The sequence below is a fragment of the Falco naumanni genome, chromosome 15 (assembly GCF_017639655.2).
Source record: "Falco naumanni isolate bFalNau1 chromosome 15, bFalNau1.pat, whole genome shotgun sequence".
Classification (NCBI taxonomy): domain Eukaryota; kingdom Metazoa; phylum Chordata; class Aves; order Falconiformes; family Falconidae; genus Falco; species Falco naumanni.
In genome coordinates, this window is record NC_054068.1 from 20,592,557 (window position 1) to 20,609,532 (window position 16,976).

Consider the following 16,976-nt stretch of genomic DNA (forward strand, 5'->3'; position numbering starts at 1 on the left):
CTTAAAAATCGTAAATTCACATACACAGTCTGAATAATTAAGTTCTAAATCTTGACAAAAATAAAACCCCCATTATTACAGAATGACTTCATGAACAGAAACTACCGTAAGGTAACTACAAACTGAAATCCAGCCAAAAAGTACTCTGCTGTCCCCCATCTGAGCTCAATTTGAACTGAAAATTGTTCCTCAAAATGTGTATTTTTATAGTTAATATAAAAGATTTTTTAAAATAAAAAAACCAATAAAAATACCACAGTGTTACAGGTTACTACTAGAGAAGTAAGTACTTCTAACAGCTACTGATTTGGATTGCTACTCAACAATTTTATATGTACATTTAAAGTATATGAAGAGCTCAAGTTTCAGCCAATAGCACACTGCTACACTCTTAAAAGTCATTTTGGGGATAAAGCACTAGGCTGCCATTGTGGAAGGTGACATTTTGCTGCTGGTTTTATTGGCAACATGAGTAAGGGGAACAAGACCTTGTAAGTTCTTGTTCTAAAAACATAAGGGGAACATCTACCACTGTTCCAAAGCTTGAAAGTACGGATGCGAGCACACCTTCCAGACTTACCTAAAGGGTAAGTATTCCATTTTTTAGCATCACATTTAACTCCACACTTCTGCTTTCGTATGGTAAGTAGCACAGCAGTTAGAGTACACTCTCAACCAGTCAGCCATATCAACACCTGGGAACTCTGGGCACACAGAAATTTACGCACATCGTGCAAGAACCACATTGACAACTGCTCAGCACAGCTGGTCCTGCCAAAAAGGACCACCCTGAACAACTAAGTTACGTATAGATCTTTCAAATGTTTTCATTAATAAGCTTTTCAAAATTTTGTATTGATCTAGTCCTATGCCTACAGTTCCACAGTCACCTATTTTGTATGAATGAAGCATACCACTTTTGTAACACATTTTTTGCAAACAAATACAACGGGAGGTTAGTGACCAGCCTACCCATTATTCTTCATCTTAACTACACACAAAGAGAGAGGCAGATCAACACCTGGTCACCTAAAAGAACCGAAGCAACATTGCTGGGCTAAGGACTTTAATGGCAAGAATAAAAACTCATCCAGAACACACTAAAGTCAGTGCAGGAGGCAGCTGCTCACAAGAGGCCTGAATATGGCTTTCTGGCAGTTTTTATGCCCTCAATTGAAAACTAAGAACAGGAGGAAGCAAGCTTACTTTCAAAAATAAAACGGCAGCCCAGATAAAGGAACAACCTGGGCAGAAAGCAACACTATCTGGCTTGCATTAATCAATGATCTGATTTCAAATCCTACGCTTCGCTTTAGTAATGGCCTTTTGCAGCTTCTGCTGCAACTTGAGACAAGATGGGCAAGTGAGACCACACTGGCCCATCCTGCTCCTAGGGCACTCTTACAGTGCCCAGTGCAATGTTAAAGATTTAACCCCCAAAGCAAAGAAATGCAGTCCACCGTCACAAAAGAACAACTACCCACGGCAAATTAAATGTCTAAAAGAGCCACATACCTACACTCTGTCGTCAATATAGTCTACGGTTTTGGTTTGCACTGTTTTGTTTGCAGGAAGGGTGGTTTATTACCTTAAGTCTCTGATTGAAAGCATCAAACAGCAGTTTGATTCCATCCTGAGTCAGGTTAAGGATGAGGTCATGGCTAAGAGGTGACTGTAAAACAGAAAAAAAAAGCCATTAGGTTTTTCATTTCAAAGCTTCTTTGTTTTATTTTTCCAGAGTAACCAATTTATACAATTATATATATAATCTTAACAGTCTCAGAAAAGAACCACTTGTTCAACCAATAAGCCTAACGAAAATGCATTTGGCCAAACCTCTTAACCCCTTCAGTTTCCTTATGAAAAGAAATAGAAGTGCTTGTCTAAGATCTGGACCCTGCAAAAGCTCCCAAAAGAGTAGCTGTCCATTACTTCAAGTGAGAAGAAAAAAACCCAAAACACCTTGAAAATCATTCCAAGTTTAGCATCAGAGACATCATTCAGGGACAGTCTGTTGCGCTCCTGGCACACAAAAATAATAGCCCAGCTCAACAAGTCTCGCATCAGAACCAAGCATACAGTTGACAAAAAAAATGGCAAGAGGGCTTTCCACTTATACATAAAAATAATTTTAAAAAAAGTCTGTTTTGAGCCTCAAAAGGAAGGCTTCAGACTCTTATGTTGTGAATTTAGGTTTCCTTAGTTACTGTGAATCATAACAACTAAAAGCTTAATTTGCAGTCTGCTGGAGTCAATAGGAGACATTCCACTGGCTCCACTGGTGTCTGTATAGGCTCTACGCCATCTCAGTCTGCTGCGACACTGTGGAAGCTGCTCACTCCCCTACCAGTACAACCCATGCATACACAGTCAGCTGGCCCCAGTTCAGCTATTTGATTGTGTACCATCTAAAACATCTGCTCCACAAAGCTCCACCCTTCACAACTGTCTCCTCGGAGGAAAAAAAAAAAAAAAAAAAAAAAAAAAAAGGCTGAACAACAGAGAGGCAGCAATATCCATGCCCTAGAATTGCACCAAGAAGTTATCTAGCAAAAGACAGAATGGGGGTGGGACATCTGCGGCACATACGGGCTCCTAATGCTGGCAGCCCCACCACACAGCTCTTTCCATGAATTACGCATAAGATATTAAAAACTGTTATTCTCCCCTCTGCACTACTGGGAGAAGGTCTGTGTTTTGACTGTCAGAAGACTAATTTTCATCCTCAGTCTTCAAACCTGTTTATTCTCACCCCAGCACTGTCTTCTAGCCTGGGTAAGTTTTCTGCATTCTCATGCGCACCTCCCACCCCCTCCCGAACAACACATTTAAGTGATCAGATCCCAGGCTTCACATCACTAGGTCAAACCAAGGCACAGGGCTTTCCTTCCCCCGTGATGCCGATCTCCCAAACCCCACTGATCACTCCAGTAGCTTTTCCTGAAGCAGGTTCAGCCTGAACTCACTTTCTTGAACACTGGTGATGTGGCACGGAAGCTGTCTTCTAAATGAAAACTTGACAGTGCCTCACACAGCAGCATCAATACCTCACTATCGCTGGCAAACTTTTATGATACCGTGGAGAACGGAAGCAGCACTGCAGCATCACCATAAGCCTGAGATAAAGAGGTCTAATGTTGATCCTGACAGCCTTTTTTTAAAAAAAATCCAACTATTTTTTTTTTAACCAATTTAGAAAGGCTACAGAGCAAAAAAACCCACCACGTGTCATATTGCATTTAAATATACCAACAGAGTTGTTCTGATATAGGATATGCTCTGCATTTCACTGGTTTCTAAGCAGAATTTTCATAAAGTTATGCTTTCATTAATTATGGAATTACAAGTACTTTTGAGTGGGTTAAAAAGAAATCTGAGGAAAAGCTTGATAATTAGTAGAGCAAAGAGCTTCTGTTCTATGCTGGCATATTTTCTAATAGAAGAAAAGTTTCAAGGGCACAAATTTAGTTCATGTGACTTAATACACAAAATATAATCTCAAGTATGAAAGATGATGCCAGGAAGGAGAGTCCCCCCTGAAGGAACTCGGACATGCAGTTGCACTGCTAATCTACATAAAGCTGCAGGAAAAACTGTTATCACCGAACAATCCCATTGACACAAATCCAGAGGAAAAGAAAACATACAAAGGTGATTAAGTACCCTACCTAAACTGACCAAAAAGGAGTTAAAATTCTTTAGTCACAGGAAAGGGTTCATCAAAAACTTTTTTGGCACAGTTTGGGCATCCCACTTATGTCAAGTTACAAAGAGAGCCATAGGCAGATCTAATTGCATTTAATTATCATATATTTTTGAAAGGAAATACTTGCTGCTGGAGTTTCAGGACCAGAAATTCAGTGCTTTAGATGCAACAACTTTAAATAACATTTGATCACTATGCTCAAAGGCATTCTTATGGAAAGCAAAGAAGAAAGACATGAAGGCGTTTCAGGTGTAGTTTAGGTAGACAAGAGTTATGCATGGCAAAGTTTATGTAAAGCTTTGGATCATCTAAGAGCTGCAGCAGCAGCTCTTTGTGCTCAGCTGCTAACAAAGCACACTATGTTCTGCACAAGAGTGAGGATATAGCCAGACAGTCAACTGCAGGCCCTGAGTGGCATGTGGAAAAAATTGCACCAGTATCAGGCACTGAACTGGAATAATACACAGAAAAAATATCAGCACAACTCTTCCACAAAGTTCAGAGCTACTATTTTATTGGACTATGCAGGTGTTAAACAACATCTTTACATTTATTACAGTTTGGGGAGAAAAGCTCTAACGCGCCCCTCACCCCCCTCCCCCAACGCCCAGACAGAATAAAAATTCAGCGTACATAGTGAAGCACAACGCAGCTTTTAGAGGCATACAGAGCCAAGCAGCGGTATACCTTGCTTTCTAGCACCGGACCACTAATCCTTCTGTGATCCTACAGACCTGAGAGGAACAGGAATCTCATCATTTATCTAACAAACCCAGAAATAATTCTGGAATGCACTGTGGTAAGAACAACGAAAAAGACTCCAAAGCATACAAAAAAAACCCAAAAACGAGGAATGCATTCTCCACCAGACAGATGCTCCCATGCATTAAGTACAAGGAGCTAGATTTTCAATTTGCAATTCAGTCATCATAAAACCCATAAATCTACATAATGTGAAACAAAAAAAATAACTCAATTACATATGTATCCAGCAGTAAAGGCCAGTCAAGTTTGTTCCTTAGCCATTCAGTATTCACTGCAAATGCACGAGGCCTCAATCAGTATTTTGATGCTAACTCACATTCTAGCAGACTTTGCCTTTTTCCTGATGTAAACATCTGTCATCTACAACATATGACTATCATATGATGATCTACTTCTGCAACATATGATAATCAGAGTATCTTCTGATTAACGTGCATTTCACACAATACACGTCTGAAGTCACAATCCTCCCTTGTCCCATCTCCTCTTCCCTTCCACTTCCTTCAAAGTAAAGGTGAGTATATACCACATTTTATTCGATCCAAAAAGGTTTCACTTCTCATCTGCTTTTTGATGGAAGTCAAACATATTAGGAGCTTAATACTTTGTTACAAAGAATGATTAAAATATCTATAGCTTGTTTAAATCATTGCATCCACTTCCTGCAGACAAGATTGCAGATCCAGAGAGAAAGCATGGAAACCTTTTCAGGGGGTTCATCACCGCTGAACCAAACACAAAAGCAGGAAGTAATGAGTGATTCACTACTTCAAAAATACTGCAACACCTGACAACGGTAATGTAAAAAGACTAGAATTAAATTATCCAGCTCGTTACAGAACATTTCTCTTCTTAAAGGAAAAACAATACTACCCCACCACTGCATATACAAAACTGACACCTGTTAAATCACTGCACTGTGCTGAGGATCATTACACTTGACATGAAACTGTTACAAAAACTACACCTCTGATGCGGTGGCAATAATTTGGTGCCATTCCATTTCAAGTAGCTCCACAATTCACTCAATACATAGGTTAGCATGACACAGCATCAGTATACCCCCCAAACACCTTGATTCTGGGACACCACGAGGTGACTGACCTGGCCAGGTCACGCACCACTCACCTGCTCACTGTAGAGAACCTGGACGTTTTTGATGATGCGACAATGTTTCTGAAGAATCGCTACAGCCTGAGCCAACGGCATTCCTGTAAATAAAAACAGTTGCATTGGTTCAGTTTAGAGGCCAGCTACCAGTGTTTTTTTAACAGAAAGGTTACAGATGAGGTAGCACAGCTATCATGAGCAAACAGCGCATTACAACAGAAAGATATGCAATCAACACATAAGGCTACCTGACTCATGGTATTAGCACAGACCTGCCTGTTTGTTCTTTTTTTAACAGAAAAGTCATTGTTTATGTACCCGTTTTGCTAGGCATATAGGAAAGAAAAGTATCTCTAGCTACAAAGTTAAACAGCAAAGTTCAGCCAGAAAAAGCAAAGATCTACCACCAGTGCACAAAACTCCCTGCTTTTTGGGGCCAGCAATTGGGTAACTGATAAAATAGCCTGTACCAACCTCCCCCAGAGCTGGCTGGAGCACTCCTGCACACATTCAGCAGGCTCCTGGACCACATTTTATGGCATACCCTTTATTACACTTGATAAAGTGCTGAGGAGCCATACAAGATAGATATGACTACTAAAAGGGAGCAATGATTCTCCTTAGACCTAACAGGCCACATTACACATCAGCTGCTGATATGGCCACATTTGTGTCAAGGAAGGAACTTTATCTTCTCAGTTTACAGACAAGATAAACACACTAAACAATTTGGTTCAACTGAAGTAATACACTTAATAGTCATTCACCCTCTAACACAATTTCAAGGGCTTTTTTTCCCCATTTTTTTTTTCCTTCTTCGGGGTATATCTTATCTTTACAGCTATAAATTTTTGAAAGTGGAATGAAACAGCTGATTCTGCAGAAAGAATAGCACGGCACCATCTCATCCTTTATCACACTTAAAGCCTTTGTTGCCTTTCCAAAAGAAATGTGACCGTGTTCCTGGATTGAAAGCAGGCATTTATAAAGAGAGGTTATGAGCTCATAATTGTGAAGTTTTATTTCCCTACTAATTACTGCAAGTCAATTTAGATTAGTTATCTAGCACTCTATTTACATTCCTTGCCCTGTTCTTTTCTATTTCTAGTTTTTAAACTATAAGAAAGTTGCCTTTATTAGGGAAAATTTTCCTACGCCTTTATTTAAGTAAACTTTATTAAGTACTTATTTAAGGCATTCAGTTTTTTTTAGTTATGAGCTACACCTATCAGACCATAAATCATGTTCCAAAACACCTTTTAGACTTTATCTACAGTACAAAAGTAAGAAAACTGCCTCTCTGTCTATGTATATATTTACATATATAAATAGCACACACGCCTAAATCATCACAGGTCCTGCTTTAATGTAACACTAGCATAACATTAAAAAACCCGATTACTTTCACTGTTGCATAAAACAACACGCCTGTCATGCCCATAAACTGCAGCTTTTCTGCAATTATGAAATCAAGTTTTGGCAAAACAGGCTTATAGATTAGAACTGCAGTAATTCACTTTGTAAATACCATAACAATTGTTTCTGTGAAATTGTTTTTCACACTAGCCCATAATCCTGCAAACAAATTTTTCTAGAAATTATAGACCTGAAGATGATATAAAATAAAAAGGAATAGTTATTATTTTAATAACTGTAATAAAATTTAAATGCACAGAGACACACAATAAAGCAGCACTGGTTCCTGTTATCTAGGAAATAGCAGTCAACTTGTAGTCTAAGCAGCTGATTTTAAAAGAGACAGTTATTATGTATTAGATAATATTTTTTAAATTGAACAGAAATATAAACAAGAGTAAGAAGCTAAAATCAAAGATGCTGCTGTGAAAGTTTCACATTTCTTAACCTAGTAAAAGCTATGATTCCAGAAAAAATAAAGATGATTTAAAAATATAAACCCCATTTTCACAGTCAGTATTTCTGGGAGACTTGTAGAGGTAAGACCATGAGCTTTTTTTTTTTTTTTTTAGGAAAGAAAAAAAAAAGTGGCAAAGGCTCAAGCAAAGCCAGCAAACAAGCTGACAGATTCTATACGCTGATGGCAAGTGCCAGAAGTAGGTAAGGTTTCAGCAAAAAAGCATGTGGTTAAAAAAAAGTGTGCACAAACACGAAGTTCAGTTTGTAGTCCGATGTAAACTGATGCAATCTTGGGTTGGTAAGTGTGCAAACAGATGGCTCATGTGACTCTCTTACTCAGAGCTTTCTCAAGCTGCAAGCAAATGGACATGGGCTGGGTTTTTTTATTCAGTTTTCTGTAACCGAGAATCAAGAAGATTTTGCACACAGCTGCTTAGCAAAGCTACAGTGAGCAACTTAAATTCTCCAAGAACAGTTTGCAGAACCTGAAACATGTGTGGAGCGGCCAGCATCCTCTCTTTGCCTCCACTAGCAGGGAGCCAAAGGAGTAAAGAAACTGGGTTATTTCTCTCCACCCTTCTCACACGCACACAAAACATCCCCTTTTCCTCAACATTCATCAGCCTTTACAGTCAAAGAGGAAAACAAAGAATTCTTTTTCCCCTGCTTACCAGTCAGGGGGAACGGGGAAGCAAACATGGTTTCCAGCACATCAGATAGTCAACCAAGCTGAGCCATGGCAAATAACACCCTCAAAGACCAGTGCCAGGGCTCTGATAACACAGACTTTTTCCTTTTCTGAATGCTGGAGCGATACAAGCGGCACAAGGCACTCCTCTCATACACTGGTCGTGAACAACATGGCCTGAAGCGAGAGCCTGTGCTAACACTATGTGTCTTGAAGGGGAGGGAGGTAGAGGAGAGAATAAAAGAGAAGAATACAAGAAAAACCAAGAGAAGATGAATCATAACACATCAAAGAAGTGAAACTCAGTAGGAAAAGAAAGTATAAAAAGCAAGAGAAATGCAAGTATGCCTTAGAAATTATATATTTCAAATGTTAATAATACAGCTATAGGCACTACAGAATAAGTATTTAATTGTTCTTTAAAACAGCAGGAATGTAGCCCGAGAGGTGCCATGACACAGGTATCTAATAGAACACAAAACACTGCCTTGGTTAAATTTTTTATGCTCTGGTCACATAGTGACTCAACACCGGAGCCAGAAACAGAATCCAAAAACTCATGTAAAAAATTTTCCTGGCATTTCCCCCCAGTCATCTCCATTGTGGGCACAATACTGAACGCCAGAGTCAGCAGCAGTTCAGGAATACTGCCATTAGTTCTGCTAAGAGCAGATCTACACAAACGATGAGGAGAATACCGCTGGCAGCAAGAATCCCATTTACACCAGTGCTTCCAGCCTCACTACCACCAACACAGCGGAGCCAGCTGTATAAGCAGGGGCAATTTTCGCACAGTATCACTAGCGCAGGACAAAGTTAATATCTTAATACCTAGTCTGCCTCCTGCTTTATACCAGCAGGTCATGCTAATTATATATTAGACACATCACGTGGTGGCTATGTTTACTCCAAGAATTGCAGGCGCATTTCCTCCCTCTCACATCTATGCATGCGTGTGTGTGTGTACACATGGACACACACAGTTTTAACGATGAGATTGCATTAATGGGCTTCTTAGGGGGTTCTTGGGAAAAGGAAACTCATTTTCTCTCTTCTCTTTTTTTATTTTATAAGGAGAAGGGGGTGGGGGGGAAGCCAGTACTATGTTATTTACAAAGATTGTCAGGGTATGTAATTCAAAATCACGTTTCTTTTCAGGTAATACATGCACTAAAGGATCAGGAAAGGTCACAGAGAGCACAGAAACGTATTAGCAGTACAAAGAGATCACTGAGATTTCAAAGGGTGGGACCTGAGATACTATAATTAGCCTCCAAAAGCCATCCTAACGCTCCCTGTAGCCATCAAGTTGTACTTGACTCTGAAGTCCCAGCAGCATAGCTGCATTTGTGTTCAGTGGGTTTCATATAAACAACTCCACGTCACAGCACCACTCCTTCGGTGCGACCCAAGCTCATGGCAGCTGCATAACAGTGTTTTTAAGGAACAGCCTGTCCCCCTGCCATCACAGGTGACAAAAGCAGAAGTAGAAGTGTAATTCAAGTTCTGGCAGACACAGGCAGCTGCCGTGCAGAGCCCTGTTTACATTAGTCAAACTACAACTACCATTGACTGTGCTTTAGACAAAGCAACAGTGAAGACTGAAAACTGAGGGAAAGAGTCCAACTCCCATATCTCAAACAATCGCTCGGAAAACACAACAGCTACGGTATTTTCTGGGAGTTTTAAGGACTATCAATATCTGCTTGAAAAGACAGATCATCTGAGGAATCCACACCATCTGAGCTTCAAATGTACATTTAAGTATCCTGGGCTGAGCACAAGCCAAATTTCCATCAGCGGGTGGAAAAGCTCTTTCCATTGCAGTAAATAGAGCAATGAATGGTAGGCAAGGACCTCTCAGAAACAAAAAATACAAATCATTGGGGGAAGAAATATGTGTTATCTAACGCCGAGAAAACCTATCAAAAATTTACCAAACTTCCATAAGCTGAGGGAAAAGTTCTTTCCATTGCAGTAATTACAGCAATGAATGGTAGGGAAGGACCTCTCAGAGAAACAAAAAATACAAATCATTAGGGGAAGAAATGTGTTATCTAACCCTGAGAAAACCTATCCGAAGTTTACCTTCTCCATTACAATGTCGCAACCCAGCAACAACACAAAGAGATTGTGAAACTCAACTCATATTTTTGAAGAGTTTGTACAGAAAAGCACAGCATTTATGCCAAGTTGAAGATGCAGGTATCACCTGACTGGCATTCAGGTGACAATCGGTACATCCACACCTCTTCCTTTTAGGAGTTATTTTAAAAAAAAATTACTAGTCTAAGATAGCAAGGCAAAAGGAGGTAGACAAGTAGAAGCAAGCATACAAGCTGATACACAAAGCCCAACTTGGCATGCAAAAGCTGAAGATGAGACCTCCGCTACAAGAGGACCCTTAAAGCTCGTACATTAGTATTTTTAGCGACAGAGAAAGGCGAGCCTTGGCTCTCTCTGCCTCCCTTTCACTCCAGCGACTCGCTGGAAGCGTTGGGAGGAACCTCAGGCCCACCGGTTCCCGGGGGGGGCCCGCGGCAGGCGCGGCTCCGGGCCGGTGGCCACACGCAGACACTTACCCAAGGTGAACTCCCATTGCTCGTTCCCCAGAGAGCGCTCGGGCACCACCTCCAGATCTAGCATTGGCTCAGGTAGCGCGGAGGCCGCGGGCTGGCACGGCAGGTCACCCGGTCGCTGCGCCGGACCTCTGAGGGAAGCGGAGGGAAGCTGGCAGCCTGCGGCCCGGCCCCGCCGCCCCCAGCCCCCCGGGGCTCCCGCCACCCCCAGCCCCCGGCCGGCAGCGCTGGGGCACGGCCGGGCCCCCCGAGCCGCGCTGAGGGGAGGAGCCCGGCCACCGAGCCGCAACAGCCCCCCCGCCCCGGGGCTCCCCTCACGGCCCGCCGCCTGCGCGCCCCCCGCCCCGGCCACCGAGCGCGGGCAGCCGCTGGCCCGCCCGCCCCCCCGCGGAAGGGAAGAGAAGAGGAGCCGCCGCCGGCCGCCCCCCACTGGAACCGGGCCCGGACGTACCGGCGGCGGCTCCCACCCGCCGGGGGAAAGGAGCGGGGGGGCCCGATAACCCCCTCCCCCCCGCGCTGCGGGGCTGCAACTCACCTCACTTGCGGCTGCTGAAAAAGTGCTTTGCAGCTGCCGTCAGGCGAGCCCGCGCGTGGGGCGGTACGGAGGGCGGGGGCGGGGCCAGGAAGGTATGCCCCGCCCTCCGGCCTTGGGTGAGGGGGGAAGGTGGCGGCCTGGCGAGGACGAAATCAAGGGTTCGAATCCCGCCGTGGGAGGGTCGGGGCTTGCCCTGCGGGGGGAGGTACAGCCCCACTGCTGCCCCCTTGTCCCTTGTCGCCAGCTGCGTGTCAGGCCTACAAGGCAAGCCCTAACTATGCCGCGTCGCAGCCTGGCACTGCAGGATTAAAAAAACAACAAAAACAAACCAACCCAAACCAGCCCAGTTGCATCCAGTTTTTCCAGTTGAAGGGCCGGGCTGGGGGAAAGAGTTAGGGAGAAATTAGTCAGTGGCACGAGCCAAGCAGCTGGAACAAGCTCAGGAATGACTCAGTAAGGAAGAAAGTAGTCATGAGGCCACTGGCTCTGACCTGTGGCTTGAGAAAACAGGGGTGCTGCCCCCCAGGCACCCCATCCCAAAGTCCATCTTCCCAGGGTGGGGGTCACCACATGTGAACACCCTTTGCTGAGACCCTGAAGACCCCAGGTGCAAGCAGCCGGCACCCACGCAGCCGCTGGGGATAACGGAGCCCTGCTGGGATACTGCTGCTACCCCATGCACCCCACGCCAGACCATCACCCGGTTTTACCACGGGAACCCAAACCAGGAGGAATGGCACCAGGTTGAGCATTGCCCAACATAAGCAAAGAATTAAAAATAAATGAGAAAACCCGAGGGTACGGACTTGTGCCAGCCTCGCGTGGAGCGGTGTGTTCATCGGAGTGGGGCTGCACCAGTGATGGAAAGTCGGGAGCACCCAGGTTTGGAAGTGGCTGCAGTTCCTTCTGCTGGCAGTTGAATGCTCCAGAAGGGGCAGGGGGTGGGGGGAGATGTGGTTTTTTCACATTTATTTGAGGGCAGTAGCAGAAAAACCTCCCCTTGGGTGACACCCATCTCTCATCCCCTCTCCTCTGCTGCATCCCTGGGGGTGGTGGTGCTCACTCCTGGCTTTGACCCACCATCCTTGGGCAGCACCGCCACACAAAATCCCCATGGCACAGAACAGCCCGCAGTGGAATGGAAAACACTGGTTGAAAAAACCTTTCATGCAGCTAACTGCGAAAGTTTGGGGTTCTCATATTTAAAAATAAAAAAAAAAAATTCAGCCAGGTTTTTCACTCCTTCCCACATTCGCATCACATTGCTCCTGGTGTCACTGGCAAACATACAACCCTCATCAAGCCCAGGGTGAGCCAGCCTGCTCCAGCAACCCCAGCTTTTGGGTGTAAAAGGGGTAATTTGCTTTTTCCTCCCTCCTGAGCTGCTGCCGGTGACTTCCCGCTCCGGCAGTGCTGGGGGAAGGAGCATCTCGGCATCTCCCAGCGCTGCCCGCTGCCTCTGCCCGGCCCAGCATCGCGCCTTGCTCCCTCCAGCCCAGCGCAGGCAGGCAGTGCGCATCGCTCCGAGAAAAGCCATCCCTTCCAGCTCCAGCACCCCTTCCAGCAACCAGGAGACGTGGATGCCGACAGGTGCAGCCGTACCTCTCTTCCACAGGCAGCCCACGCCACCGCTGGCAGGGGGAATCGAAGCATTCAAAAATAGAAATGCCGGTCCCATTTGGGAGCAGGACCCGGGCCAGGCTCTGCTCTAAACGCCACGTTCCTCAGCATCTCTTTTCAGGCCACAGAGCTGTCAAAGCAGGCGAGATGTTAATGTCTATGGCACGGAGCGGGCCCCAGGGAAATCAGCTTTCCCTTGAAGTCAGCTGCGTGTTGCTCTATTTATTATTCATGGCTTGCTTACTTTTTTTGGTTTTAGAATCCAAGCACGGTGACATCTTAATATGCTGAAAAAGCACAGAGGTGCTGCCAGTTTTTCCCCTTCCATCCAGCCCTCTGACACATCTTTATTGGCTCCAAAAAAGAAATTAGCCTCTCCGCTCCAGGGAGTGCGGGCTGATCCTGCATCCTGAGCCACCCGTGGCACTCCCACTTCCCACATACACACACATATATATGTGGTGACATCCATAAGGAACGTACTTGAGGGAAGAAATGCCTAGCTAGAAATCTTGCATAGCTCATTTATTTAACGGAAGATGAAGGACACCCCAGCACCCGCTTTTACCCGAGCATCCCTTGGGTAGGGATGCCGGATGGGAAGCGGGCGGATGCAGATCAGCTGGTCTTTGCAGAAACTCTTCTCCAACTCACACCTGTGCTCGGTGATGTCCTTTGAGGGCCTTGTGCTGCAAAGTGGGGAACGTGACAGGCTGGGCTGTCGTTACAAAAAATTTGTCATCCTTTGAATAAAAATTCCGAAAGTATGAGCTAAATTCCCCATGCAGGTTTGGAGATTAGAAAGCAAGGAGAATAAAGGCCAAATACAACTGAGGAAAAAAATAACGTCTGAGCTAATGGGTTTCGGGATGCTCTTCTACCCTGCCTTCACACATCTCCCCAAAGCCCGACCCCAGGCGGGGGAGGCGAAGCCCACCCCCACCACCCCAGCCCCACAGTGCCAGGGCTTTGCTCTTGGAAATAATAAGCAGTGTATTGTCAAGGGGCTGTCACCTCGGGAGCGTGCCAGCCCCTTCTATGTCTCTGAGCTTAAAATACACCCCTGAAATAACTGGCAGGGCAGAGCAAAGCTGCCGGGAGCAGGCGAGGGCAGCGGTGCGGTGCGGTGGCCGCGGTGGGAGTTTTTTGGCTGCGGGCAGTGACTCCCCCGGGTGAGGAGCGAGGTCCTGGAGTGGAATCCCACCACAGCATCCCAAAGGAGAGCAAGGGCAGGCACAGCCGGAGACAGAGCACCTCATCACACCCGTGCCCACCACCGAGCTGAGCCCTCTGCTTCCCTACGTGCGGGAAGATCCCCGCCGTGCTCCCAAAGCATCCCCCCTGCGTTGCTGGGGGGGCCTGGCTTCCCTTCAGAGCACAGTTCTCATTCCATCAGCCAAGACATGTGGGGAAAAAAAAAATCCTGGGTCGCTAGAAGGCAGAAAACTTACTGCAGGCTCTGCTTGCATAGCGGGGGGGTTGCACCACCCGAGGCAAGCGGCCTGAAGGTTGCTTTTGAGTTCCTTTAAATGCAGCGGGAGGGGGCAGCTTGCAGAGGGGACCATCAGCTCTGCAGCCAGGCTGGGGACCCACCGGGGTCACCTCCGTCGCCTCTGGGCACATCCCTCCCTTGGCTTTCCCCTCACCTGGGCAGAGATCCAGCTGCCAGCGGGGTTGTTTGGGGTTTGCACAGCTGAGGGAGCGGGTATGAGCACTCCCAGCACCCCCCAGCACCGATCCTGCTCTGAGCACAGCCGGCACCCGTCGGCTGCCCGGGGATGTGGGGATGCTTTTCCCTCTGGACACCTCTGTGCTGCGGGTTGTGTTCGGGGCTGGGAGCAGCCTGGGGGATGCTGGGGATGGAGTCACCCCACGTGTCCCCACCAGGCGCTTTCTCCAGCCAGGGCTGGTGAAGGTCACAAACACAGACTGATGGGGGCAGCTGAAACCATCCCCCCCCAGAGTGACCGGCGGAGCCCTCCTGTGCCCCGCCAGTGGCACCAGGTATTTTCAGGGCAGAGTGAGCAAAGCACCTTCATTTCAGCAGGTGCTCAGGACAGGCAAAAATTAAATTTAAAAAAAACCCAAACAATTATCCTTTTCACTCTCTAGACTATGGAGCAATTCTTGGAAAATACCTGAGTTCGGTCCCAGGAAGCAATGTACAGCTTTCTAAAAATTATCGTTGTTTTTTATTAAAGGCTGGCTCAGCTGTTCGTGTTTCAGACTGAAGGAATGGCAGCGAGCACGTCCATCGGACACGATCCGGGTTCCCTGCCACCAAAGGCTTGCAATGCCCTCACATTTTGGGGTGGGATCAGCAGCTGTAGGGAATTACCAGGTTTTTACTTGACTTTTTGTAAATTCCACCCATCTGCAGGCAGGTGTTAGTGGAGAGAAGCTGGGCTTTGCAATCCAGCGGTCAAGAAAAAAGGGAAAATATTGCAAAAGCTGCCGGGGGTGGGGATGCACCAGAGCTTGCGGGTGGCAGCCATGCATGGGGAAAAGCGGCGGTGGCTGGCCGTGCAGGCGAGCTGCCCTCTCCCGATGAGATATAATACCGACACACATCACATCTGTAAGGAAATCCGCCCTGCCCAGGAAAATGCCCTGGAAACAGACCCCAGACTTGGCAGCGCTGTTTCGGTTGGGGGAAAGATACTTGCTATAAGGCTCTGAGGTTGCTCTTCTTTTTTTTGGAGGTGCATCTCCTGCTGAAAAGCTTGGGTTTGCAGTTAGAAATGTTTCCAAAAGGCGCTGGCAGCTCCTCTGGCTGCAGAGCAAGGTGGGCTTTGTTCGTGTGCTGCACAAAGTGCTGGGATGCTCTGGGGAGGGGGTTTATCCCCCCTTTGCAGGGGGATTTATCCCAGAACCAAGAGGTTCGGATGCACTGGGTCCCACTGGGGTGGGCAGCCCCCATGGAACCAGCGTGGGCAGAGCAATGCTGCACCCTGCACCCCATGGGTGCCAGGGTGGGGGTCCCGGCTGGGCGGGGGCGGGGGCTGGCTGTGCTGAGCATGGCCCTCCCCAGGGGATATCCCTGGCTCTGGATTTCTCTTGCTCAGCACTTTCCCCGCTTGCCTGTACTACGTGCGCGTTGCTGGGATGTTTTCAATCACTCACCCAGAAACCCGCTGGAGCAGCAGCCAAGGGTAACAGGGGCAGAACGTGCAGCATCAGCCCCAGCCGGGGCGCGAGGGAGGCACAAAGAGCATGCTCCGCCTGTGGGTGCTGCAGCCCGGGGCGGTGGGGCACAAGGTGACTGTTCCCAAGGGGTCTCCAGTGTGTTGTGAGCCGGAAATCCACCCTGGGCTGGGGGCTTGCAAGCTCCTGGAGAGCATCCCCCATCCCGCTGCCCCCTGGGGTGCGCTGGGCTCACGGTCCTGCAGCTCATCAAAAATAAATGTTTTTGAGGTGGTTCCTTGCCTGGCCAGGGGTAAGAAGGTGGTGTGCGGGCGGGAGAGCACGGCAAGGCTTTGGCACATGTTTTACTCCATCAGGACCACGGTGGCCACTGGCATCACTTCCCACATCCCACATTCGGGCACCCAGCAGCTACAAAACCTCTCCTGCGTTTCTGCACCGTGCTTGGTGTCTAGAGATGGGCAGAAACGGGAGGGTCCCGGCGCTCGCACAGAGACGCCAAGATGTTGCGTTAAACACCGACCAAGAAGAGCAGCCAGCATGGCCCTTGCCCCTTGCAGGGCATTGTACAGGGCTGGGGAGAGCGCAGGGGCCGGGGAGGAGGGCTGGATGTTGAGGGCAAAGCGTCTGCAAGAAGGAAAGGCAGCAGCAGTAGAAGCTGGCAGCAGGAGGGGCTCTAAACCGCAAGGCAGCCACTCCTGTGCATCGCCCAAGCGCATCGGCAGCGACGGCCGGCGCGGTTACGTGTGTTTTGCAGAACTCAGCCCTTCCAGACAGATTTCAAAAGCTCTGATTCATGCAAGGCTCGATCTAAATTGGCTTCAGCTTCATTAGAAACAGATGCACTGGTTTCTCTCTCCTTCCCAGGGCGGCTGAGCCCAGGAGGTGCTGCCAGGCGTGGGCAGGGTGCGAAGCCCAGCTCCCCACGCTGCGGGCAGGGAGCCGGACATGCGC

The 16,976-nt window shown here is 47.2% G+C and overlaps 1 protein-coding gene across 5 annotated transcripts in view; it reads right to left on the minus strand.

Moving 5' to 3' along the window:
- Positions 1-11,345, minus strand: part of PHAF1 (phagosome assembly factor 1) — a 38,014-nt gene extending 26,669 nt beyond the window's left edge. For 2 of the 5 annotated variants that reach the window (XR_005831081.1, XM_040615070.1), the window contains exons 1-4: positions 11,259-11,344; positions 10,727-10,854; positions 5,600-5,682; positions 1,589-1,672 (exon numbers count right to left, since the gene is read on the minus strand). Coding sequence is in view for 3 of the 5 variants with exons in the window: in XM_040615070.1 (XP_040471004.1) it covers positions 1,589-1,672; positions 5,600-5,682; positions 10,727-10,790 (231 nt within the window). In the remaining 2 variants the exon portion in view is untranslated. The other 3 variants (XR_005831082.1, XM_040615071.1, XM_040615072.1) reach the window with 3 other exon arrangements.
- Positions 11,346-16,976: the final 5,631 nt, after the last annotated feature.